This window comes from Micropterus dolomieu, linkage group LG18 (genome assembly GCF_021292245.1).
Source record: "Micropterus dolomieu isolate WLL.071019.BEF.003 ecotype Adirondacks linkage group LG18, ASM2129224v1, whole genome shotgun sequence".
In the NCBI taxonomy this organism is placed as follows: domain Eukaryota; kingdom Metazoa; phylum Chordata; class Actinopteri; order Centrarchiformes; family Centrarchidae; genus Micropterus; species Micropterus dolomieu.
The window spans coordinates 34,501,157-34,527,429 of NC_060167.1; the positions used below are offsets into that span (position 1 = coordinate 34,501,157).

At 38.5% G+C, this 26,273-nt stretch overlaps 1 protein-coding gene across 1 annotated transcript in view; it reads left to right on the plus strand.

Moving 5' to 3' along the window:
- Positions 1–26,273, plus strand: part of LOC123987096 (receptor-type tyrosine-protein phosphatase gamma-like) — a 172,148-nt gene that overhangs the window by 110,441 nt on the left and 35,434 nt on the right. Inside the window, exons 8-12 of the mRNA XM_046075711.1 lie at positions 11,065–11,173; positions 11,623–11,672; positions 13,530–14,292; positions 20,067–20,220; positions 26,142–26,233. Of these exons, the coding sequence (XP_045931667.1) occupies positions 11,065–11,173; positions 11,623–11,672; positions 13,530–14,292; positions 20,067–20,220; positions 26,142–26,233 (1,168 nt within the window). The remainder of the gene's footprint in view (positions 1–11,064; positions 11,174–11,622; positions 11,673–13,529; positions 14,293–20,066; positions 20,221–26,141; positions 26,234–26,273) is intronic.

Genomic DNA, 26,273 nt, shown 5'->3' on the forward strand with positions numbered 1-26,273 from the left:
AAACAGAAAAAACAACAAGCGCACTTCACTGATGATGCTGTATATCGATGGACAACGATGCTGTACTTGTCGATGGACAAGTAGTAAAAATCACCCCATGGCTCTTCTAAACAGAATTTAATGAACTGAAACACCAAACTGACTAATCAATATAACCATTTACACTCTTAAAAACCTCATAACCTTACCCAGCATCACTAACTCCCAAAAACTAAGTAGGCCTACAGCCTGCTACAGCCCTGACCAGTGCCCCTCTCTGTGTTTGGTCAGCTTGTGTTTGTTTTGTTTTTTCATGTTTTATGTTTCCACCATAGATTCCTTTTTACAGTCTCATGTGTACACTTTTTAGTTTATGTTATGTGTATATCAAGTCTTTCAGTCGCTGCTGATGGCTTCAAACATGCAAACTCCCTCTTCTCTCTTCCCCTCCCTCTCCTAATCAGGCATGCTTAACATACAATCAGCAAGGCATGCTTAACATACAATCAGGCAAATGCTCAACTTTGTAACATGGAATGTACGTGGCTTTCACACTCAATATAAAATTATTAAAAACATTAACCATCTCATAAAATGAAAGGCTGATATATGTTTTCTACAAGAAACACACATAACAAACTCAAAACGACAATATCTCCAATTTAAAGAATATGACAAAATATTCTTATCCACATGCAGTTAACAGTTAACAAAGAGTTAAAGAGCTTTGATTTTAATAAAGAAAAACATTTATTTTATTTACAATACATCGATCATTGATCCAGGTCAATTTATTATCATCAATGCATCTATTAACCACACAAATTTTACAATTGCCAACATCTGAACCCAATAATAATGACCCGTCATTCATTTTTTTCCCTACTCTGCCACTAAACAAATATTATAATAGCTGGAGATTATAATACTGTCATCAACACCACATTCCACCAAGATAATAAAGCAATATATGAATGATTATGGACTTAGCGACAGTTGAAGAATGAGAAACCCTTTTATTAAATGAATATTCAAATGTTTCCACCCATAACCAATCTTCCTCCAGAATTGACCTCTTTCTCATAATTAACTCACTCACCCAACGCATTCGAGAAAATATTATTTGTTCAAGTTATGATAAACGATCACGCTCCCATTCCTTTGATAATAAACACCCAAGTCCATTTTAAGCCTTCTACAAAATCAACACATCACTTCTAGAAGATCTGGATTTCAGCTCACTAATCAGAAGAGAGTGATCATCCTTCCTGGAGATTAACAATTCTCCAGAAATCTCACCATCACTCTTATGGGAAACAGCCAAAGCAGTATTAAGAGGTATAATCATATCATATTCATCATACAAGAAAAAACAACATCAAGAATTCGGAAAATACCTTAGTGCTTAAAATTAAACCACTAACAAACCAATATACCAATACCCATACTGAGCAAATATAAAATGAATTGAGCCTTACATATATAATATATACATATATTTATATATATACATATAAAATGAATTGAACTTAAAACCCAAATGGAAAGTATCACACACAGTTGGTTATCCAGCAACTCAAATATGAAAAATTTCAATAGAGTAACAAACCTATTTTAAGGGGGCTTTAGCCAACATCCATGGAATCCAGAATGCCTGCTCACAACAATACGCAGATGATTTATTGTTGTATCTACAAAATAAATCTGTGTCACTACAGGAAACATTTAACATCATTAATAACTTATCAATAATTTAAAACTACATAATAAACTGAAAAAAATCAAAAAATTTTTTAGAACACAACGTATCGCCATATCTGCAGCATTTAAAGTGATAAATGATATTGTTGGAACACTGAACAACAAGAAAGTATGCGCTGCATTGTTCATAGATTTATTGAACGCTTTTGATACAGTTGACCACAGCATTCTGGCAAATGGACTCCTGAGCATTGGCATGTCTAGGCATTCAGTAGAATGGTTTGCAAATTATCTGTCAGGTAGAACCCAGAGAGTTAAGATGGCTGGTTCCTCTTCTTCCTTATTGCCCATCTTCAAGGGGGTTCCTCAAGGCTCAGTACTTGGACCCATAATGTTTTCAATTTATGTAAACAACCTCTGTGATAATCTATCAAATGCTATGTACCATCTCTATGCTGATGACACTGTTATTGACTTTATTGCATCATCTGCTGCACAGGCCCTTAATCTCTTGCTGTCTGCTTTTAATATTGTTCAGGTCCATCTAAAACTGCTTAAGTTGGTCCTAAATGTAGAAAAATCTAAAGTAATGGTATTCACAAATTCAAGAGATCTACAAGTGACTATTTCAAATGTCTCTACTTCTGAAGGAAATGCCTACAGAAATTGGATGTTGTGTATTTCTCACTGGATGTAGTTATAAGACACATCATTGTACCCTTTACTATAAAGTTCAGTGGGCCTCTCTCTATGCAAGAAAGTATACTCATTGGCCGTGTTTTAGGCACTTCTTGGACTAGCTCCTACCTACCTGAGAATTTTTATAACAAGAACTCATGGCCATTATGTACGTTCTAAGGACACCCTATTCATACACTTATCCAGTCATAATTTATTAATTTATTCTGTTATTTATTTATAAATTTTATTTTATTTCGCATTAGTGTTTTTTATTTATTTATTATTTTCAGCATCAGAGGAGGGAAGGGACTGAGGAGGGAGGAGGAAGAAAGAAAGAGGCGTTATTTTCTTTATTTATTTTTTACTCTGCTTAATTTAATTATTTTCTTGCTGTTGTTTTTTCTTCTCTATAATCCCCTCTTTTCATTTATCCTTTGCTTTATTCAAAGTATTTACTCTCCTCCATTTCCCGATTCAGTTTCCCCCACACCAACCCCCATTTTCTATCTCCCGAACAAACACATACACACAAACACACACACACACACACAAATTGCCATTCAACACATAATTAATATCCAACATGACAAATTGTTTACAGTTGTTTTTGTTTTTTGTTTTGTTTTTGTTTTTTGTGTATTTTCACTATTTTCATGCTCTTGTGTCTTTTATGCACCTGTTACGTGTCCTCACTTAATAAAAAAATGCTGTTGTTATTACTGTGTTATTGTTCATTATTAACATAGCTAAATAGAGAACAATTATTTTAATGCATTAGTATTTGATCCTGTCTTCTACTAAATAAGTCTGTAAACATTTACTGACATTTTTCAATAATATTGATCCCTGACAACCAAAACCTACTACACGATTATTTTTCTCTTTAACATTTCCGTATCCATTATGAATAAATACTGGTAGAAAATATTTAAAAATATTTTGACAGTGTTTTTTCTGTATATTTAAAACATATGGTGATCTATAAGTTACATGACTAATTGGCGACTGTGTATAATGAAACCTACCTGATGAAGGCAAGATAGCCAAAAATATTTGTTGAATGAATCATGGTGAGATGGAGAAGAGTTGTGCAACAGTTAAGTAGTGGCCTTAATACAGGGTTGCAATCGCAGATTACATACAATACAAAAAACATCTGTGAATAATCATAGCCTTTACACAGCAAGGCAGAGCTTGAATCCTCTTCAGCCAAGCAAATATTCCAATAATCCACACTAAGTATGCAAATATGTTTGCATCCACCACAATAACCCAGATTCATAAAACTCCATCTTTGTCATAAAACAGTGCAATGCAATATGTGTCTGCATTCATATTTATAAAATGTATCAATATGCTGTATATGGGAAGAAAATTTGAATATGTGCAACTAAAATTGAATGTTAAAAAAATTCACTGCTGCAAACTCATGACATTTCTTTTTACACCTGGCAGTATTACAAATTAGGAAATCACCACTATGGACAGATTTGCTTAACATCAAATATGTGCGCATATATAATGAGCTCAGTGCTTTAAATCCTGTGCTTTTTATACATACTCATCTCTCCTCTCATTCCAAACACGCGCGCACACACACACACACACACTTTTGAAGCCTTTCTCTGATGTGCTTCCTTGGCCTGGTTTGTGTTAGAGGAAAAAAAAAGTTTTTTGTTCAGAGTTTTCTGACTCTCAGCTGTCGATAGCTATGTTTGTACTGCCATGTATTCCACTGAGATGTAGAAGAACAATGAATGCTTTCAGTTCTTCGTCACGCACAGCTCAGATTTCATGTCCACAGTTGTGCCTCATCACACCACTGGTGTTTTAGGCTTCGTGAGGAAGTCCATGTGTTAAGTTAGTTTCGGTGGAGTTTATTTCAGCTTCCAACCATGTCAGTCTTTGCCCTTTTTAACACTGAAATCAAGGAGCATCCACCATGGCTGAATAATGAATGATTTGTGAATAATTAAAATTGAAGCCGGTACTGGTATGAAATTAATTAGGGGTCAGGGATAGGGGTTCTTTCCTTGAAATCCATTGATATTGTAGAAATTAAAGCTAGTTTTTAGAAATGGTAATATATGATATAGTATGTAAAATAAAATAAAATCTGAGGGTTGACAAATCCATATTGTCTCACAATACTATCATATTGTGCAACCCTAGCTGTAATAATTCCTTCTGTTCATGCTGACTATTCACAAATAACTTTGTCGAACGACTACTGTACTGAAATCCACAATCGTTGTTCTGTGCAAAGAGGCATTGAAGTGGCTGACAAACTTTTCTAAGGAGCAACCTGAAGTCAGGTCCTCCCTATCGTCTACTTCAGGGCAACGTATCAGCGCCCTAGAGACGCAGAATCAAGGAGGAGCAGGTCAATAAGCAATGAAAAAATTTCCTCCTAATTCATAAATCACAACTATCAAAAATTAACTAAAAACATCCGTATTCTTATTTAAATAAAATAACTCAGTATGGCTACAACAAGCATTATGAAGTTTGACAGTGAAAGCACATCAAGTGTGTAACTTCCAAACCTACAGTCTTTATAGTGCAAAGTTTTTTGTTTTCTCTGCAGCAATTTTTGCTTAGCCATGGCGGAAGGATACACCAGTGTAGTCTTATGTAGGTTTGTTGCTGGGACAAAACACTGGCAGTAAACCTACATGTGAAAGCCAGGACAGAGATACCCACTCAATTTGGCTGACTCTGCTTAAATCGCTTGATGGCCCGAATGAGGATTGATCACAGCAGCTAATAACTATCTCAGTGTACATATGACATATGCACGCTGTATTAAGATAGACTAAAGAAAAACCTTAATATAGCTTTTAAATGTCCATAGTTTCTGTATATAGATGCATTACATTAAAACAACTTTCCACAGAATTATATTTCCTGCACTGCTGGCAGGATTTTAATTTGAAAGCAAATAGAGGACGTGGTGAGCAAATCAAACATGATAAATGTTGGATCACAAAAGAACAAGGAGGCTTCAAACAGAAACATAATAAAATATTCTTACAAAACAGGAGGAGTTAGAACTGTCAACTAAAGGTCTGGTTCTGCCTTCTGTTGAAATAATGAACAGCCCATTACTCATGAATTTGTATTAATGATGATTTAAATGTGTTTTGAAATACAATTGCTAAACTATTGTGCTTACCTCCCAGTCTCTCTCTGTGGATGTTTTTAATGGTAATATTTGGCAGCTTTCATACAAAACAAATGGGTCACCTAGAAATCCAGATTCCAGATCAGCCAACCATCAACTGATCATCTGCCCATCTGCCAATAATCAGATGATTTCCCTGAGCACCAACTACACACCGACTCACATAACAAAAAGCTCCATAGCTGCTATTTACAACTTCCTTTTTGGCCCCTTTTTATCCTCTTTTGTTACTTTCCTTCTTCCCGTTCCTCCTTTCTGTCGTTAATTTTCATTCCCCTACTTTTCTTTTTCCAATCTTCATCCCCTCACTGCTGATACATTGCAAAATACACACCCCAGTCACCACCCATACATACCATACTTTATTTGTTTAAATTGCTTAATGAACGGTTATTTAACCTTCTCACTGAGATACATTAGAACATATTTCAGTAGTCTAGTATATTTCCATGTGTACAGATATCACTTTCAAGATGAATGTCTGATGTGACAGTGAAACTGTTTTGAAAAGAGCTAAATGGATGTTTATTCGCTGCATTTGTAAATTATGACTAAGAAGCAGTCAAATGCAGTTGCACTGGGAGGAAGCATGTGTATGTGTAGTGTGTACATATTTGTGTGTTATTACAGAAAAACAGAGGATTTTACATCATCAAAAATGTGCCTGCGAGGGCCTTGAAAAAGGATTTGTTTTGAAACAAAACAATTTTGACCCTTATAAAATAAGCACGTCATTAAAAATACGAGTTTTTTTTGTTTAACAAAGGTACAAACACATGCAGCTTTGGCAAAATACAACTTATGAGAAAATAGGTCTGTAGAGGTTTTAATAAAGTAGTTATTAATATGTCTGGGGGACAAAAGTGTTTGATCACAAACACACACACATGCCAGCACACACGTAAACCAAGCAACATCCTCCATCAATTACATTACAAATAGTCTCATCAGGAGCCTGAATGAACTATGAGAGAAAGCTGTGGAGCAGACAGGAGGTTTCATTCCCTTACATTGTGGTCTGCCGGTTGGCTAGCAGAATACTAATGCTAAGCTAGAGGGGATGCAGTGCTGTCAGCCTGTGCAAAAGCATGACCTTGGGCCAGTGAAAAACAGGAATAGCTGCAAAAAAGGAATCAGAGTGCCCCCTGGCTGTGGAAGCAGCATTGGCTTTCAGAACTGGGAATCTGCCATAATGAGAGCAAGAGAGAGAGAAGTGGGAAGTGTTTTATCCTCCCATCATCAACTCAAGAGACTATCCCTCCCTCTGAAATCTACTTCACTCTCCCTAACCCTCTCTACTTTTCCTCCCCATGCAGTCTATCCCCAACCACCCTTCCCTCCCTCTTCCTGTCAGCCCTTTGGTTCTGCTCTTATTCCTCATATCCTCTATATAGGTCACCACAGGGACTTACATAGCTTTGGGACCCCCAAATCCCTCACACAGATCCCCTTTGTCACAAACGATGGAGATTCCCCATGTAATAAAACACTCTGGACAGGACTATGTTATGGCCAATACTGCTTGTGAATAAAAGGGAATAAATGAGGGAAACAGGTTTCTCACTGGATTCAACAGGACAGAACTGGCGTGAGTCAGGGTGTAGGGGTAGATAGAGGACAATGATGACATATGAATTAAGATGTTAGTTTAATGTGATAAAACCTCATCATAATTATCTTCTATTCACCAGCCATCTGGAGTAAATGGCCCTTTCATTCAGTCCTTCACAGAGAAAATAATAATAAGCTGGATGCAGTGACTGTATGCTGCAACCATGCAGCATCATCTGGTCCCGATAACTGCCCAATAACTTCATGGTCAGGAAACCCCATGTGACTCTTGGCTCATGGGCCTATGTCATAATTCTGGACACCCACTGATGACATCAGTCTTCTTTACCAAATGTTCCTGTAAAGTTTGGCATTGTGTTAACACTCCAAGACAGAATGTTTGTGACTTACACAGGAAGCCTCCTATCCCATGTGTCCAAATCTGAAGTTCTTACATACATTATAATTTACACTCAGTTGCCAGTTTATTAGGCACACCTAAGTTTACCTAGCTAAAATGAATGCAGTCAAACACAAGAGTCCTACAATAAATTCTCCCTTCATGAAATGAAGGTTATAATATTCAGATTTTGTTGAAACTGTTTTAGAGATGTGCTGATGATGGATGATGATTTTAGAGCATGTAGTCTGTGGTACTGTTTTCTAATATTTAGCTTACACTCATTGGAATAAAAATGGTGGACAAATATTAGAAACAGTTCTTAGTATAATGCAATACAACTCAACAGCACCACAAAATACAGCCTCCAAAATAAGTGAAATGTTATTTTTAGCAAAAATAGCTAAAGGCACCTTTTCAACTTTATTGATGCATCTACACGGGCACCACCACTGCCTCACCAAGCACGAAGATTATTACAGTGATTCATATTAGTGTAGTGTAATATTTCCTCATCTTAATGTATAGAAATCCTTTCTGTATTACTGTCTGTGGTCTTTGCATTTGACATTCTGTTTGCTGTCCGCCGCTGTTGATGCCACAGTACACTGAAGGTCTGAGATGTTTACATGAAATCTTTGGATTTACCCAATCTTCTCCAACAGGAGTCAGCAGGAAGCATGCTCTCCACAGCATTAGTGTGAACAGCAACACCCAAGTCTCACAGTACACGGCCTTCTCATGAAATCTATCAGTTGCACAGATTTCCTGACTTGTCAGTTCAATTTTCAAGACCGTTCCATTCCAAAGGTTCCAAGAGATTAGGGCGAAAAATACAGATTTAGTCTATGTCAGGCTTTGGGTGGGAACTCAAAACAAAGTTGATTCCTTGGTAGATCACACATTTATAGGGTGATCGGGCTTCAAAAGAAGTGTAGCCTGAACTGGGACACAGCTACTATGGTATATGACATAAATGAGGGATAGGGAGCTGCTTTGCCAGTGCCAGCATACAGTTTCTGGAAAAAGCAGACTGTTTAAAGCGGCTACTATATGTATAGATGATTGGTATGTTTCAAATTATTGTGATAGTGTTGATTATATATATATATAAATAATTGACACATAGTATGTGTTATTTTCAGACCGTTCATTTCAGTGTCAAATTTGTGGGGAGGAGGGCTTGATGTTTGCCACAGTGTCCTTTAATCTCCAAATTCTTTAAAGCTCCACTAATCTGTGTGCGTGTGTGTGTGTGTGTGTGTGTGTGTGTGTGTTTTGGCAACCTTGGGGCAGAACTCCATTATAAACTGAACATTACAGGTTTTTGCCCTTTTAAGTTGATTTATACCTCTAGCTGACACAGGGAAACATTAGTATTTCCTTTCTAAATGCTCTACCATATTCACTAGTTACTTTTTAACTTGGTCTGTCAACTGTTGGTCCACTGGAACGCCATGGTACAATAGGGGTGGGAATCACCGGAAGCCCCACGATATTACCACGATACTTATGTCACGATACGATATTATTGCGATTTTAAACATATTGTGATATTTTGCAATTTATTACCTTTTCTACAACTTCGAATTGTGTCCCCAAAGGAAAACTCTTTTTGTAGAGGACTGAAAAAACAATTGATTTTATTATTATACTACCAAAAAGTAAAAATTCTCATGTACAATTTATATAATAAAAGATTGATACTTGGCATCCGTGTATCGATACAATATTGCCACGTAAAATATCACGATACTATGCAGTATCAATCCCCCCCCACCCCACCCCTCTTGTACAATGGGTTTATCAGAGCCTTTTCATTAAAATTAGTTACCTGCTGCTGCTGGAAACAGGTTAATGAGATCACTGAGACTGAATCAAAATGGTAAAGTTGTAGGCAGTAAAACCATAACAATGACCTCTATAGGTTTGCCACTACAAGCAACCCCTTTCACATTACCCACAGTAACATTGTGTTTATAAAAATATTGATTAATGCAGCTTTAAAGTAAAAAACAAGTTTCCGCATGGAGGGTTAAGGATAAGGAAGCAATGTATAGAATTATCCATTCTAAAATGTGTCCTGAATTTGTTGAATGTTAGACAGGCTACCACATTAAAGACAGCTGATGTGATATGATAGTGGTGATGGTGTAGCTGACATACTGTAGTCTGTATAGTAATGTTTCAGTGCCTCCCCTGACTGACTGGCGACTGAACTGATTCTGCCACTTGAAACCATGAAGCTGAGTATGATATTTTCCAGTGGCCTATTCTGAATCCTTGCCCTTTGTAACTCAGTGTAATTCTGATTATCTGCAGTGATAAAACTGCTTATGAAATGTCTGGCCGATAAATTTCTTAGACTTGATTAAAAATACGACTTTACTAATGTAATGAAATTCTCAAAAGAGAATGAGGCAGTAGAGGAGGTTTAGTGGTTTTAAGATTAGTCTTATATTTTCACCCCCTTATGTGATAGAGATAGATGGCAAAGATGATATCTTTATTATTCTGCTGATCCAAAGCAGCATGAGTCATTTCTATTAACTGGTTTGGATAGCTTGACAGAGGCGTTTTACACAACGAGAGGACACTTTATGAAACCGGATCATTTTAGCTTATGGGCTTGAGGAGGACATGCTGTGACCCACCATACTAAGCAAGTCAGCAAGATCCTGGATGCTAGCGCTGTTAATGGGGAAGAGGGGTTATGTGGGGTTAATATGATGATGAGCATGCATAAAGGCTCTTCTGTTGAGTAAGCTCAAAGGTCCACACTTTCTGAGCATTCATCAGAAACAAGGGTTACCATCTCCCCACATATACATTCATCTTGTTTTCACATGACTGAAGAGCCACATAGGGGATGTGATTTTACCAGAACCAGCTCCATCTGCTGAAGAAGACAGTGAAATGGGGTTGAAAGCTAAGCTGGACCATGTTTTCTTATGTATTTGACAGGGACATTATGATGTATTTTAGTTTTTTTTATTATTTATTTAACAGGGACAGTGCACATTAATCAACACCGTAGTTAGACATTTACACTGTAAATGTACCGGACTTAGCTAAATAGCTCACTTTCATACGTAGTCCCTGAGCAGGTTATAACTAATTAATGCCCTACATCATCAATACATCAATACAATGCATCAACAAGTACTGCAAGAAAAAATACATAAAAATTATAATGCATAACTACATTACAAAAGTGATAAAAGAACAATTTAGTTCCAAATATCATCAGTATAGCGCCTAAACAAGTACTCCAAGACAGATGAAATACAAGACAATACATAGATACATGACAAAAGTGAGAGAAGTACATCATGTAAAAATGTTAAGTGGGAGTGATCTTGTTGTTTTGGATGAGAAAGAGAGTAATACGTTATCTGATTCAGTATTTGAAAGGTAGATATTGGTTTTAAGGTTTGTAATGAAGGAAGTTTTGTTGCCTAGATCCAAAAACATCGTTTAAAATGCTTAAAAATGTTAATCTAAACTCTAAGATGAATTACCTTATGATATAAACGTGGAAGACTTTGTTTGTGTGTATGTTGTCCAGGAGGCCGTCATTTCTCCCGTCTCCCCTGATGTGCTGTACCTGTTTCGAGTCCAGGCTGTCTGCATGAATGACATGCGCAGTGACTTCAGTCAGAGCATGCTCTTCAGAGGTAACACACATGCACCTCGTAGACCTCAAGTGCTCACGATTGCTGCCACATTATCTGTAATGTCATCACAAATGTCAATATGAGTACCAGCACGTATCTGTACACAGCACTCTCTCAACATGCCATACATATTGTACAAACAATATCATCTGACAGTTAGGGTTCTTTTTAACAGAATTTAGGTTGTATGAGCTCATATCAACAGCTGCAGGCTAAAGGAAAAATAACAGAGGAGAGGAAAGAAAAAAAATAAAGAGCAAACAGCTGAAATGCAGTGAGATGCATTCATTTGACTACAGTCAGTACAGTGGTTTGCATTTACATTCTGTAATGTGATAAATGTGTTTACAATGCACTCATGGTTGTCTCATAAACAACCTCTCAAGTGAAGTGTTGCCTGTTTGTTTCTCCTGTGGATTATCCCATTTTTCATCTTTCCTGTGTTTCAGCAAACACTACCAGGATCTTTGAGGGGACCAGGATCGTGAAAACTGGAATGGTAAGGGAAATAGAGGTCTATCACCACTATTATCTATTCACTTTTTATCCAGCAGAGAGCAGTGTCAATATTAGCATCATCCTTTTCTGTGTGGACAGGAATGTCTCAAAGGGAATTAAAATCAGGATTAAATAGTAAATAGTGGTTCACATGTAAAAGGGTGGCATAATAATAATAATAATCTACGCGCACACAATTTACAATAAAATAATAAATTCTGTGTCCTTTATTTTGCTTAATTATATAATTTTATGTCTTAAAGAGGTGGTATTATGGTTTTTGGCTTTTTCCCTCTCCTTTATTGAGTTATATATCTTTTTTGTGCATGTAATGGGTTTGCAAAGTGAAGTCCACACCAAAGGGAGTTCCGATCTCCCACAGAAAACTCTGCTCTGAACTGCTTGAAAACAGCTCGTTTGTAGTCCAGCTTTTACTTCCCTTTCTTGTGACGTTACAATGAAAATATGTGTCATAATTCTCGCTGAGCAGCTAGTCCGACATGTCCTCAAAAACTCCGGTGGAAAAACACTGAGCTGCAGCACAAATCTCCCTTCCAAACACTAGCTACCCTCCAGGCAGTCAGTGGACATGAAGTTGTTACTGTGATGTAGAGACAGAGCTCAGTTAAAACTTTATGGATGAAAGATTCTTTTGTTACAGATTAATAACTCACCACTCTGAAACTCTTGCTCCAGTCTATGTTGCCAAGCTGGTCGGCAACATGTAGCCTACAGCTGAATCGAAGCTGTTTACCGGCTTCTCACTGACCCGCCCTTCTCTGCTTCTGATTGGCTAGTAGTCCTTAACTAGTAACTGCGCATGTGCAACTCCCAACAAAGATCATTTAGAGACAAGATGCATCACTCCATAGCTAAAAGTAAGTCTTCAACACAGGGTGAAAAGAGGAGCTGCAGCAATATAATATGGTATAATAATAAAAATATGGTGTTTTTTGAAAATGAAACCATGTAAACCTGTTCTGGTACAACCCATAAATAGGATTATGAACCTGAAAATGAGCACAATACCACCTCTTTAATCTCCCTTTTCTTTCGCAAAAAACTACATAAATTTACTTAAAATTAATTAATAATACTGCATAAACACTTGTAATATTAAACTTTGTTGTTTTATGTCTTATACCATGCACATGTTAAATTAATGTAGAAATTATAAAGCGTCTTTAAGGTTTGAAATCACGGGATTCTATGTGATCTCTTAAGGCATCATTATGCTTAAACTAGTTAAACTAGTTTGTTTGACATGTTGTACAACTACATCAAAAGGCAAAAGGTGTTCTGAATGGACACACTTGAAAGGCGTGGCAAAAAGCCTACTGTCTGTCCTCGAAGACATTCATGTGTTGCACTCGTTCACAAGAAGGGCGACAGAAGTAGTTGTGGAAAGAATCAATGAAGAGAGCTTCAGACAAATGTTCAAACCTGCCTATTTTCACACTGAAACTCAAAACAGCTTTTGGATACTGTTTGACTATCCAACACGCAGTTTGACTGAAGCATATTGATATTACTTCATTAAAATAAAGTAGTGTTTACTGGTGAACCCTTATCAGAATGTATGGCCTTAGTGTAGTGAGTTTAGCTTCTCCGATGGTTTGTATTGTATTTTCTGTCACCAAAAAGGGAAAATTATCCAGTGTTTCAAGAGATAAAAGCAACACATTCAAGTTCACATTTCAACATTTTTAATCATCTGGTAAAAATTAGAGTACTGAACCTTTAAATGTATCTTAAAAGGTTAAATCTCTTAGTCAACAATGTCAAAGTTGACTAGTTGACTGAAGAGGAAAACCAAAAATGATTTCAAATTCTAATCCGTAAATTGTTTCTTTCTCAGCCAACGGTGTCTCCAGCCTCCTCAGCCGACATGGCTCCCATCTCCTCTGGCTCATCTACTTGGACTTCTTCGGGCATCCCCTTCTCCTTTGTCTCTATGGCGACAGGAATCGGCCCATCCTCCAGTGGTAGTCAGGCGACAGTGGCGTCTGTGGTGACCAGTACTTTACTGGCCGGCCTGGGCTTCAGTGGCGGCGTCATCTCCTCCTTCCCAAGTTCTGTTTGGCCGAGCAGAGCGCCAACCCATAATCCCACCTCCACACGCCAGACCACCAAGCCCACCAACGACGCTGCCACCTCTGCCTCTGTTGTTGCAGCAAAAGATAACAGTGAAGCTGGGGGTGAGGAAAGAGAGAACAGCAAGGGTCAAGGAGAGGAAGGAGAGAGAGAAGGAGAGGATAAGGATGAAAAGGAGGAAAAGGAGGAAAAAGAAGAGAAAGATAAGAAGAAGGACAGGAAGGGATCAAGAGGGGTAGGCAAGGGAGGGAGGAAGGACAACAGCACAGCGGCGAATGAGCCGCCCAGCAAGACACCGGATGCCACTGCAAAGGAGAAAGAACAGACTGAACCAGATCCAACAAACGAGCCTAATGTAGAAGACCAACTGGAGGAGTATACCTATAATCCACTTGACTCTAACCCCACTACCACCACAGACACAGCCAGTGAAACAGCAGCATTGCCTGCCCCCAAGGACCCGGCAGCGATACTTATACCCAGCACAGGGGGGGACAAGAAGCACTGGCCTTTCTTCATCTATACTGGTGAGTCAACAAATGTCTTAAAGCCTTATGTAAACAGCAATTAGCTTTGAGATTTTGTACAGCAAGAACAAGAAAGATGAAATTGCAGAACTGCAGAATTATCAACTTTCTCCATTTTTGTACAAATGTCATCAGTTGGTAAGAAAACTCGTTTGGTGACATTGGCTGTAGTTGAGCCAAGTATTTTTTTTCTTCAAAATGTCCGCAATTATTATGAGTAATCCCAAATAGCTTCTTACATAAACCAAATATCAAATATTTTAACTAATCAATAACTAATACAGTTAGGATTTGGAAAGTCCTCAAAAGTACTTGCCTCTCCAAAAGGTACTTCTTTTATCAAGCACTCTCCAGTCAAGGATCCAACAAGGAAGACTATTTGAATGATATACACAAAATTGCTGTTACAGCTGTTTGCAGGAAGCATAGCAATGAGGTAATGCATATGTTTGGGGAAGATTTGGTTGCTCAGTTATAGTAATTTTGAAGAGAAAGCTAAAGTTATCAACATTCCCTTGTAAGTTACGTCTTTATAATAATAAGCCAACTGCAAGATATAGCTTGGTAGCAAGGCCAACATAAAATGTTACATTATAAGCCAGTTGTATTAAAGTAATGGCCAACGGGACCGATACCTCCATTACACTCCTCGCAATGTATATCATAAATGAAACAGACATATTACATACCTGTCTAGGAGGAAGTGGACCAATTCAGGATCTGTTTTGAACCCTTTCAAATCCTGCTCTTCTCTCTATCTATTAAACGTCCATCTGTTTTTGCCTGTGCTCTGCGACTTTCCCTTTTTCTCTTTGCTGTTTCTGCCGCCGGATCAACTGTAACCACAAAATATAACATCAAAAATGTGTGGCTAAGACGCGTGCCTTTGGTGTGAGAGACCCGGGTTCAATCCCCAACTGTGACCCATCCACCAATGTGTCCCTAAGCAAGACACTTAACCCCTAGTTGCTCCAGAGGCTTGCGACCTCTGACATGTAATTGTAAGTCGCTTTGGATAAAAGCGTCAGCTAAATGTAATGTAATGTGCAACTCACTGTGAAACCTTGCATCTGTTTAGCGGCGAATTGGACCCTGTGATAAATATATAGAAATAGCCATGGTTCTGACTGATGGTCTGTTTGATTAAAGGTCATAGAGAAATATTGGAATTGAAATTATGTATGCTCCTTAGGGATTTCATATCATATCTCAATATGGTAAGGAAGTGATACCTGGGGTCTTTTGAGTGCAAATAAATAAAGTAATAATCCACTGATGTGTCAGAGAACAACATTCTCTTTTTGCTCACACAAAAATGTTCCCAAAAGTAAGATACTGTTCAGATGTCACTTTCATTTCTACAGAGCCCCTAAAGTCCTGTAATTTGATCTATTTTATCTCGTGCTCACAAGATTTAAAAAGAAAATCACCTTTTGAGACTTTAGGGGACATTTCAGTGAAAACTAAGTAGTAGCAAGATGTAGAAGAGTGGCTGCCTTGATCACAATTTCCTTCTCTCTCCACTGTTATCTCCTGGAGGTGTGAGATGAATAGTTATGCCATTCTTTTAACTTAGCATATGTTAGCCTTGATGGGTCCAAATTTAATCTTGTAGTTTCTTTCATTAAAACTGTGAACCAATACCATGACAAATATTTTCTTTTCTATTTAATGGATTTTGGAAGTTTCTCTACAAAATGATAAAAAAAAAAATATTAAGGGGATTGGCTATAAGTTAAGTGAAATTACCATGACAAAATGTATCAAATAAAGGTCAACTGCTCACCGTGTTTATCTGTTTAAGCTGTTACGACGAAGGTTTTGGAGCAAATACAAAACAGAGTTGGATAATAGACAGCTGAGTGTGGTGTATGCAGGGAAAGAAGTGGGACTGCGCTTTTGTGTAATGGCATATCCAGAGGTCTTATACTGTTGTAAGTGGCGATGAATTGCACTGATTTAGAGTGGATGAATTTCAGTGATGTAGTCAAGTAAAGTGTGAACAGACTTCCAGCAGGAGCTGAGAGCAGACCTAATGCTTTTCCCCTCCCTGCCTCCCCTCCTCATCCCCCCAGCTAAGACGTTTAGCAGTGCACTGCATTAGCCAAGCCAACACAATGGGACATCAATTCAATTTTAAGTGCTGTGAAACAGTCTAAGCGCAAGTCCAGGCGTTATTATGAACAAAAGCAATCTTCTGATATTTCCTAGAAATGGCTTTCTTAATCTCTTTGTCAAAGTACATTTGGCAAATTTTATTCAGTTGGAGCCGGAGCGCATAAGCTTAAAAGTTTTTGCACAACTTTGTAAAAGTATTAACTATATAGATTCTGTGCAGAGCTGCCGTTGTTGCATGTAGGAAGTGTTTTATGCTGATTGCATGCTTTCTATCTGAATGTGAGTACTAACTAAATATATTTTGTTAAAAAAAAGTTATTTTAGAATTAGTTATTAGTTTCTCAACATACTGTAATTACTGTGTGAATTTTATGGTGGATAAATTATTGATTAAATTATGTGGTAGCCTACGCTTTTGATTCGATAACTTTTAACTTGATCTTAATCTCTACACTGAGCTTTATTAAGAGTCAGCAAAGATAGTAGATAGAAGACAGAAAGACACTTTAAGCACCAGTTGAATGTAAATTATCTAAACCACTTATCTGGATGTAAGAATGAAAGTAAATGCACCCGACATGTCTGCTATAACGTTCTGTTTTATTTACAAAACCCCATGTGCTGAAAATGACCTACTAGTAAGGTAGGATAGGTCAAAGCCTGGATAGAAGTAGCACAGGATCTCATACAGTAACAACCGGTGGTTAGTAGTAAGTTTTGTGGTTCTTTATTCCACTATATAAGAAGTATTTTACTTTTTATTCCACTACATTCATCTGTGTGATGGATGAGTATGATGCAGAGATGCCCACAAGTCTCTGAGCTAGAGTCCAAGTCAAGTCTCATAAATGAATGAATGTTGTATCAACTGCTGCGTTCAATCCAGGCTGTTTCTAATACTGCTTAGCTATAAGGAATTCTGTAACTGGAACCTGTTTTTAACACAACTGAGTAATGTGCAATGCAATTAATGACAGCTTATTAACTAGCCTACTGTAAGTCAACAAACCCCACTGACTCTCAAACCAGTGTAACATTAACTAAGTAACACAGCAGCTGCAGGTGTTTGTTGCGAGCAGCTGATGCTACGTGTTACATAGGTAGATTATAGGTAACGCAGGGAGGGAATAACAGCATGCTCATCAGATGTTTCCTAAAAATAAACATTGTTCACGAGTCCCGCGCCTCGAGTCCGAGTCGAGTCTGAAGTCTTTGTCTGTGCAACTCAAGTTGGACTCTTAAACTCGAGTCCCCATCTCTAGTATGATGAGTTTATTAATGCCATGCTAGGTTCGACAACCCATACAAAGTCAAAATGAGTTCTGTGTCACTATAAACATTAAAATTCTGATTACATGAATTCATCTGTAATAGTATTTCAATATTATAATGGAAATCGTATTATTTTCTGAAGGGAGCAATTCTGTATAATGAGTGTTTTTATTTTGGATACTTAAATACATTTTGCTGATAATACTATTCTAAATACAATTCCCACCACTATTAAACTGTGAACTTGTTCCTAACATTGTAGAAGTGGTATGATAATGGAAATTCAGAAGAAGACACACAGTTACATGGGCCACACAGGGGGACCCTGTGACAGCAGCCTGTGGAACTGACTGTCCCCCTCCCTCTCTCTTTCTCCTCCAATGCACCCTCTCTCTGCCTCTTCCCCCCTTCTTGCTCTGATCTGAGTGCTGGCCTACTTTCAGACATGGCGAGAGGAGGCTTGCAGGCTAGACTCAGCTGCAGGAGAGAAAAAAAGCCTCTGCTCCATTTATAGTTACATGTGTGTGTGTGGTGTGTGTTTCGTGTGTTCGTGCGTGTACAGTATGCATCTTGCTGCACATTAGTGACTGGCTGTGTGTGTGTTTATGTTTGTGTGCTGCTGGCAAGGGTTTATTTATTTATTTCTGGCAGGCCGCTGTAATCGTAACAGAAAAGCAGAAGGAAAGGAGCGGGGAACATAGGGAGGCAGCATCTCTGGGTTTTTCTGTGTGCATTGTGCATGCCTGTGTGCGTGTCTGTAGATGTAAGGAGGGAAATGCAGAGGTAGTGGAAACGCAAGCCAGCTGTGGTGCAGTGCAGGGGCCCGGCCTGATGTAACGTTCCACTCCAGGCAAAGCTGCAGATTGAAGGCCATGGGGGCCGGCATCAGCTCCAGCAACGTCACGGCTGCAGCAGCTGAACTGGGTAGGTGGTGGTGATGGTGATGATTAAGGGACCTGAAAGCAAATAGGATTTAACAAATGACTCATGTTATCTAGAGCTGTGTGTTGTTTTGATGCAGTTATTTGGCTTCACTTTCTCAAAGTGTGCGCAAGGTTCAGGGCGGGGATGGTGTCAGCTGGGATCTGACCTAGCAGTCAGCATTGAGCAGTATTCAATTAGATTTATTTGTTGGTTTGTATTTGCTGCAGCACCCTCAGATTTTCAGTTAGATGTAGTAGTAGTAGTAGTAGTAGTAGTAGAATAGAAATATTTTTGTTTGCTGTCTTACCCAGCTTGAGATATTGATCCATTTCTTCTCAGGTATGCAGTAGGTACAAGACGTGTTGAGCCTCAGTAAATAAGCTGCATCCCAATTCCACGTTATAAATAAAAATTCCAATAAAGTATACACTGTGTACTGAACAGCAACATGAATGTGAACAAGAAATGAAACAAGACATGCTCCAACAGGCGTCAATAAAACTCTGAAATGGTTCTGGCTGTTTTCTCCGTTTTGCAGCAAGGATTAAGAATAAAGATGTCTTCTTCCTACATGGCGAGTTACATCCATAACAAATAGTGACGCTTGGATGAGATTAATGTAGCTGTAAAGCCTGTTGGAAGTCAATTTACATAAATAACTATTAACTTGACATATTTCTTCAATCCACATGTAAAGTAAAGACATGTGAAGCTCCTAAAGCAACCGTCAGATTTGACAGGCAGTTTTTTACAGCATTATATAACATTTGTTTTGAGACAAGCTTTTTTATCTACCTTACTGCAGGAGTGGACTAAACCATGTGCACCACCAGGGAAATATTATTTTAAATTCCAAACTTTTTGAGGGCCCTCCCCATGTTGAGGCCCTGGGTACTTAGTTTCGCTATTCAACCCCAAACTACTACGCCCCTGGCAACCAATACCACATATTCTGTGTTGACTTAAAATAACACAACTGATTGGTTATGTGCAAAACAAAACCTAAAATACACACAGAGTCAGGCTGAATAAACGAAATGTAACAAAATGAACATACTCAAAACTAAGTCCGATATGTATTAAGTATGGAGTTGAGACACAGCTAAAGACTTTAAGCAGACTGGAAACTACTGGCCTAGCTCCGTTAGTAGAGAAAGAAAACACCTTCCAATAACTCTAAAGCTGTAATATGAAGGAACATATGTGAAAGCCTGAAATACTGATTATGAATGATCCAAGACAAAGTTGCTATTATTGACACTAACTATATCATTCCTGTTCACTCTCTCAACTCTTCTTCTTTCTTACTGCTTCTTTATTATTTTCACTCTAATCCAATCCCAGTTTCCTAGTAAGACTCAATTTTAGTCTTTCACCCACCCATTCTGCCCCTCCCCCTATAGCCTCTGCCTGTGGACTTAATTTCTTTGCCTTATATTTCTCCGTTCTTCTTGTTCCAGACCGTCCCAGTGCCGTGACCAATCTGACCCACCAGCCAAGGCCTGGGTCTGGGGCGGGCCTGGGCCGTGTGGAGTGGCTGGTACCTTTGGTGCTGGTTTCAGCTGTGACTTTCCTCTGCCTTGTTCTCCTGCTGGCTGTTCTCGTCTACTGGAGGTGGGTACAACAACACCATCACTTATAAATTACTTTTGAGTTGGTGGTAACTAAGAGGTTGGAAAAGTGAAAGGATGAATGGAAGGTTGCATATTGATGCTGCATTTGGTTTTTACAACATTATACATTTAAACATTTGTTTTGAGACAAGCTTATTTTATCCACCCTACTGCGGTAGTGGACTGAACCATGTGCACCATTCAGGGAGGGTAATACTATTTTAAATTCCAAACTTTTTGAGGGCCCTCCCTATGTTGGGGACCTGGGTACTTAGTATCACTATTCATTGCTGAATGTTAAAATAATCCTTGCTACACTAAACTGGTTCAATTAGTGAAATGTTCAAATGTTACTATCCTGACTATCTGCATTGATATGTACATTGTATATGTAGGAGCTGAACTTGAACAGAAAAACAATAAAAGAAATTGAGAAGATATAAAAGGTATTTTATTTTTCCAAGTCGGACATAATAGTTCTGACTATTTAAAGTGAGAGGACTGGCTGAAAAGGTGGCATGGTCACCTTAAACTGGAAGAAATAAGTTGTTCTTTGTGTGACCATCCATGTCATCTACTATACCTGCTCTAATACTATACTCCTCCCTAATATACTAGCATGTTAGCATGCTAACAAGCTAGCCCTGGCCCGTCCAGTCTCAAAGTCTCACTTTGTACTTCAAGCGGCAATAGTCCGATAGTATGGCAAAGGTTACACTTAGCTTTTTTAGTCTAAAAAAATAAAAACTACAAAAATGTCAAGAAAAGACATTTTATTTCACCTATTCTCCTAATCAAACTGAAAAATACAACCACACCATCTGAATTCTATTCTCTGTTTTGCCTTGATTCATTCTAACTCGACAGAAACAAATTAAAATAACCATCTTGGTTCCAACAAACACCAACTCTGGTTCAATGTTATATTCTGCTCCTACCCACTATCGCTGCCTGATGCCGGAGCTCCCTTCCTCCCCGCTTAATGCCTCTCCTGAATCTTCCTGAACCCACTGTGTCTTCGACACCCCTGAATCAAATTCCTGGTGTATAACAAAATTACACATTCAGTAAAAACTACTACTGTGGAGTTAATTACAAACCCACAGACATTGTTTGTAAATCCTTTATGATATTCAATTATTTGTGAATTAAAATAAAGTATGCTAAAGTGTGTGTGGTGACAGTGTGATCAGGTATGTGTGTGAGTGTGATCTGTGTGTGTGTGACACACATACACAGGTTCCTCCTATCCTAAGGATTAATTAATAGTTATTTGAGCCACAATATTAAGAAGCTGGCAGCATCCGTGCCAGGTGTGTCACTGTTACTGCTGTCTTCCTACCTCACTGCACATGACTCTGCAGCAGCAGCTGAGTTGTCCGCTCCAGCAACATTCTAGTTTTGAACAGATGTAAAGACCAAAAGTAAGCCACAGACCCGCGAGGATGCATGCATGCAGTTGTCGGCAGCACGGCATGAACGCTATACTCTGCACAAGACCGGTGAATGACAGGCGAGAGAGAGAGAGAGAAAAGGGTCACAATAAGCGTCAGTTTAGCTGGAAATTCAGTGTAAGCTGAATGATTAGAGACAGCTACTCAAGATTAAAGCGGAGCTACCGTGTGTAAACTAACTAAGTATTGTAATTATGTTTTTTCCCTGATGAGGTGAAAAGGTGACATACTGATAGTGACTATACAAAATTAGATAGAGGAAAGGCTGATGGAAACATATTTTTCAAATATACAGTATGATGACACTGCAGGGCCTGTGTTGCTGTGGACCCAAGGGAGAGTGTCGTCACGTTGGGTGCAATTTAAACACACGACACGTTCAGAATGAATAAATATACTAGAGTAAGAGTAATAAGAGTTTTAGTTTAATGTTAAGTTCTAAGGAAGAGCAGTATCTCCGCCATTTAAAAACAATTGTTGGGTTCAGTCAGTAGTGTTCAGGCCTTACATTCCGAGGTTTTGTGTTTGGTCCCATCTTGCGCCCAATATATTTTTTTCTCTCTTTAACAAATTAACTTTGAACGGACTGTTACACATGCTCACAATAAGTATGTGCTGGAGCGTGTGCATCCATCAACCTATGGACGCTTATTATCATTTCTCTCTGACAGACTCTTTAGTTTTTTTTGTCTTTAAACTTTTCAAAGTAAAAGCTTTCATTTCAACTCACAATAAAGCATTGCTGCAAAAAACTTTCTCAGGTTTTTATTTTCACTTCAGAGGAAGTGAGAGTAACTGTTGCTGTCATGACTGAGATCTGTTTCAGCACCAGCCACTATCAAAGCATTTGTTTACTTGGCCCACGGGCTGCCTCTTGACGACCAATGCTGTCGGTGAAACCAATGTGAGACGCACATTTTGACCTTGTGAACGGGCACTGCACTAGTAACAAAAAAAATCAGCAGTCCAAATCAGCATCTATAATTATATAAGTCAATTCTCCCTATATGACCAGGAGATCATTTAATCATTGTGATGAATTATGTGTTGTAGAAAAGTGAAGCCGTCTCGTCCTAAGCAGAAGAAGTGTGTTTATTATGTTGCAGCAGGGGAAACCCTACACATAATACAATGCGGGGAAGACAATTCATCAATATTGTGAAGCCAGTCGTACATCTTAGGGCCGGACCAGTGTATTAAAGTACAAAGTAGTGGGCGTATGAACAAAACAGAGAACAGGATAATAAAGACATTGTTGCTTTGTGGCGAAGGCATGACAGGTCCATGTTCCTTCCACCGTTGAATTACATTTTCCTACGCATTATTAGAATTGATAAATGCTCAGCTTAGAGGAAACACTGCTCATTGTTGCCTTGAAATGATTATTGCTTTTAATTTGGTGTCCTTATAAACGTATGGCATATGGTGTGTGTTAAAGTTTAATGTTTTTCTCCTTCTGACAATAGATAGTTTTGACGCAAAATTGCATATTGCACAAGCATGCATGCATGTCTCATGTAATCATTTATTGGCTGTATTTTACCTAGTATTTGTGGTCTAAAAAAGAAGTTATACCAAAATAAGAACCCTTTATTTATAGCCACTTGTTTGATTTACATATCTGTTCTATATAAGTACTGAAAGTACTATCATTGCATTGTGGAAAAAAGCATCAGATGGTGGTCCTTTAATGAAATCTGAAATACATAGCAAATCAATGGTGGCATGTAAAGAAAGACAGAATGGAATAGTAAGCAATACTGACACAATAAACATTTGGCATTAAACTTGGTGTCCAACATATGCTAGAGTGAATTTAAAAAATTTAAATTAAATATCATATAGTTCTTATTGAGAACACTGGTATGCTGTTGCTCTCAAGTGTTGGGTTAAATTGTGCACAATGCCTCTCTCTCTCTCTCTCTCTCTCTCTCTCTCTCCCTTACACACACACACACACACACACACACACACACACACACACACACACACACACACAGGCCTGGCAGCAGATGCTGGAGGTTTGTTGGGGTATTTAATCCTATTGTGGAGCAAAGCTGGCTCCACACATACTCCACCCCTGGTGCAGTCCTATTGGTCTTCCAGCAGCTGTTGGGGCCGCCCTCATTACCCAAACTGTTGCTCTACTGCATTCAGGTCCTACGGGAAAGACGTAAATATGAGCTTCTTAAAACAATTCACACACCAAAAAAGCTGACCTTACTTTATAAGAGTATATTGTAATAGTATTTACTGTAAATGAAAGGAAGCACATTGGACCTCACTTGATAAACAACATTATGCAGTGCTCAAGTCATATCTATAGATGCAGGACAGTGGGATGATATGTTATTACAACAATTTGGTAGTATTCACATTTGTATGTTGTTACACTGAAGGCAACGAAACCATTTATGAATGTAAATGCAAACATTGAGTGAGCAGTGTTAATTTAATGAGTCTGAATATAGTGTATCTATTTTCTATATTTTATTTTCAGGTCATGTTTGGTTTGGCTCTGTAAAACTCAAGTGCATCAATAAATAAATTATACAAAGTCCCAAATCCCAAGGGTGAAAAAGTGTTGAGAAGCAAACAATTTAAAGAACTGTGGCTTCCTATAAGTTTGTAAATAATTTCTTTGACCCACAGCGTGATTCTGTCAACTTTGTCCCATGTGACTTGAATGCATCATGACAGCAGCTGTCTCACACCAGGAAGTTGCTGACCTGTGTTTGTGTGTGCATCTTGGTGTCACAGAGGGAGAACAACCCCCTTCGTGCCTTGTTAGAAAAGCTGCCCCCCCCCCCTCCCCCCCTTCCCTCCTTCCCTCCTTCTCTCCTTCTGTCCCTCCCTCTCTGTGCACTGGCTCTCAGTTCGTGTCAGTAGCAGCATGCAGCAGCCCATCTGCTCTGTCTCCGCTGCTTGTTCACCAGGATGAACGCTCTCTGCTCTTTGCTCTGTATCAGATACAGGTAGGGAGGGCACACACACACACACACACTGATGCATTGGGTGTTGAGTAACTGTTGCTGTCAAGTTTTAGGAGCGAGATAAGGACACTGAAAAGTGTAGATAGTAGCACAAACAGTAAGTTTAGTTTCATTTAGTTACTGAATGTAACCCAAGACATATGGCAGTCTTTCATTTTAAAATATTTTAACAGGAATGAAGTGTATAGGTAGGCTATAACTCAGTAGGTGTTTTTATTTTGAATGTGCAAACATAAATACAAATGAGTGTATGCTTCCATCCACTGGTGTTTCTCAAGAGGGCACAGGATGACAAAAGAGCATTAGTTAAGGTCTCTGCATTTCCAGTAAATAGTGAAATCATTGCTGTTTCACTACCATTTATGTTATGGTGATGAATGGCATTTTCTCCTCACTGTGTGTTCTTATCCTCATGGGGAAAAGAAACCATCAATGACTGTTGGTAGCTCATAGGATGGCAAAAACTGCCTCTTGTGTCCGACACTTTGCACACTTAAACTACTTTTGGCTTTTCCATTCAGGGTTTTGATGTACCAGTAGAACATCATTCATGTTAATCCTGCTGGGATTACGCTTTGAGAACAACCATCCAATAGATGTAATAAAGATACAGTATTATTGCAGTGGACGCATGTAGTGTTCAGTGAAGCATCTGGTAAGCTAAGGAAGGCTAGTGGATTTTATTCAAAATAGAATCATCATCATCCTGAAGTACACTGACCCATATAGAAGGCCGCAGGAACAATTCAAGACACACTCACTGATTTGCTCAATCCCAAGTAAAGTCTTACAATCTCCTCTCAGTCCAGTTCTCAGATAACTTGTTTAGTTCTAATCATATTAAAAGAATGGAATCTCTCAGGCTATTTATTTTGTTAATAGAAACATACCATAAATTCGGAATACATTTTTGTATTCAGCATATTTTTTGTATTTTGTAGACTTCTAATAACAGTTGGATGTGAACAGAGTCTACATCTCTTTCATTCTGTCTCTAGATTGTTTTTACTTTGAGAGTTTAAGACAGAAGACATATGACACCTCTTCTACTTTCTGCTGTATTTTAACTCCACCTTGTCTCTAAATGCCTGATGCAGATTTCCATTTCAAAGCAGTGTGACGTGAAACATAACATTTGTGAATTGCCAAAGTCACTGTCAAAGACTTGAAACACCTACTGATGTGTCTACTGCTGAAGGCTTCTCTGTACGACATCTGCTTTCTATGTGACTCTATGTGGGCGGGGGGGGGGGTCAGCTGTTCGCTTTGAAATTAGACAAGTCCTTTTGCTATCAAACGATGAATGATGGACCAGTGGTATCGATCATTCAGACAACGACATCCCACAGTTACATAGCTGAGTTTCCGGATGAGGGATGAAACATCTTCGAGCACCTTCAACCAAGTCCAGTTGCCCTTGATTTTAACCTTCCTTGGACATTGTTAAAAATGTCATCTCTCTTTATTTCTGTCAGGCGCTGTTTCCAGACAGCTCATTTCTATGTGGAAGACAGCAATTCACCCAGGGTGGTACCCAATGAGACGACCCCTGTCATCCCCATACCAGGTAACAATCAACTACAACACTTCTCATATATATAATCACC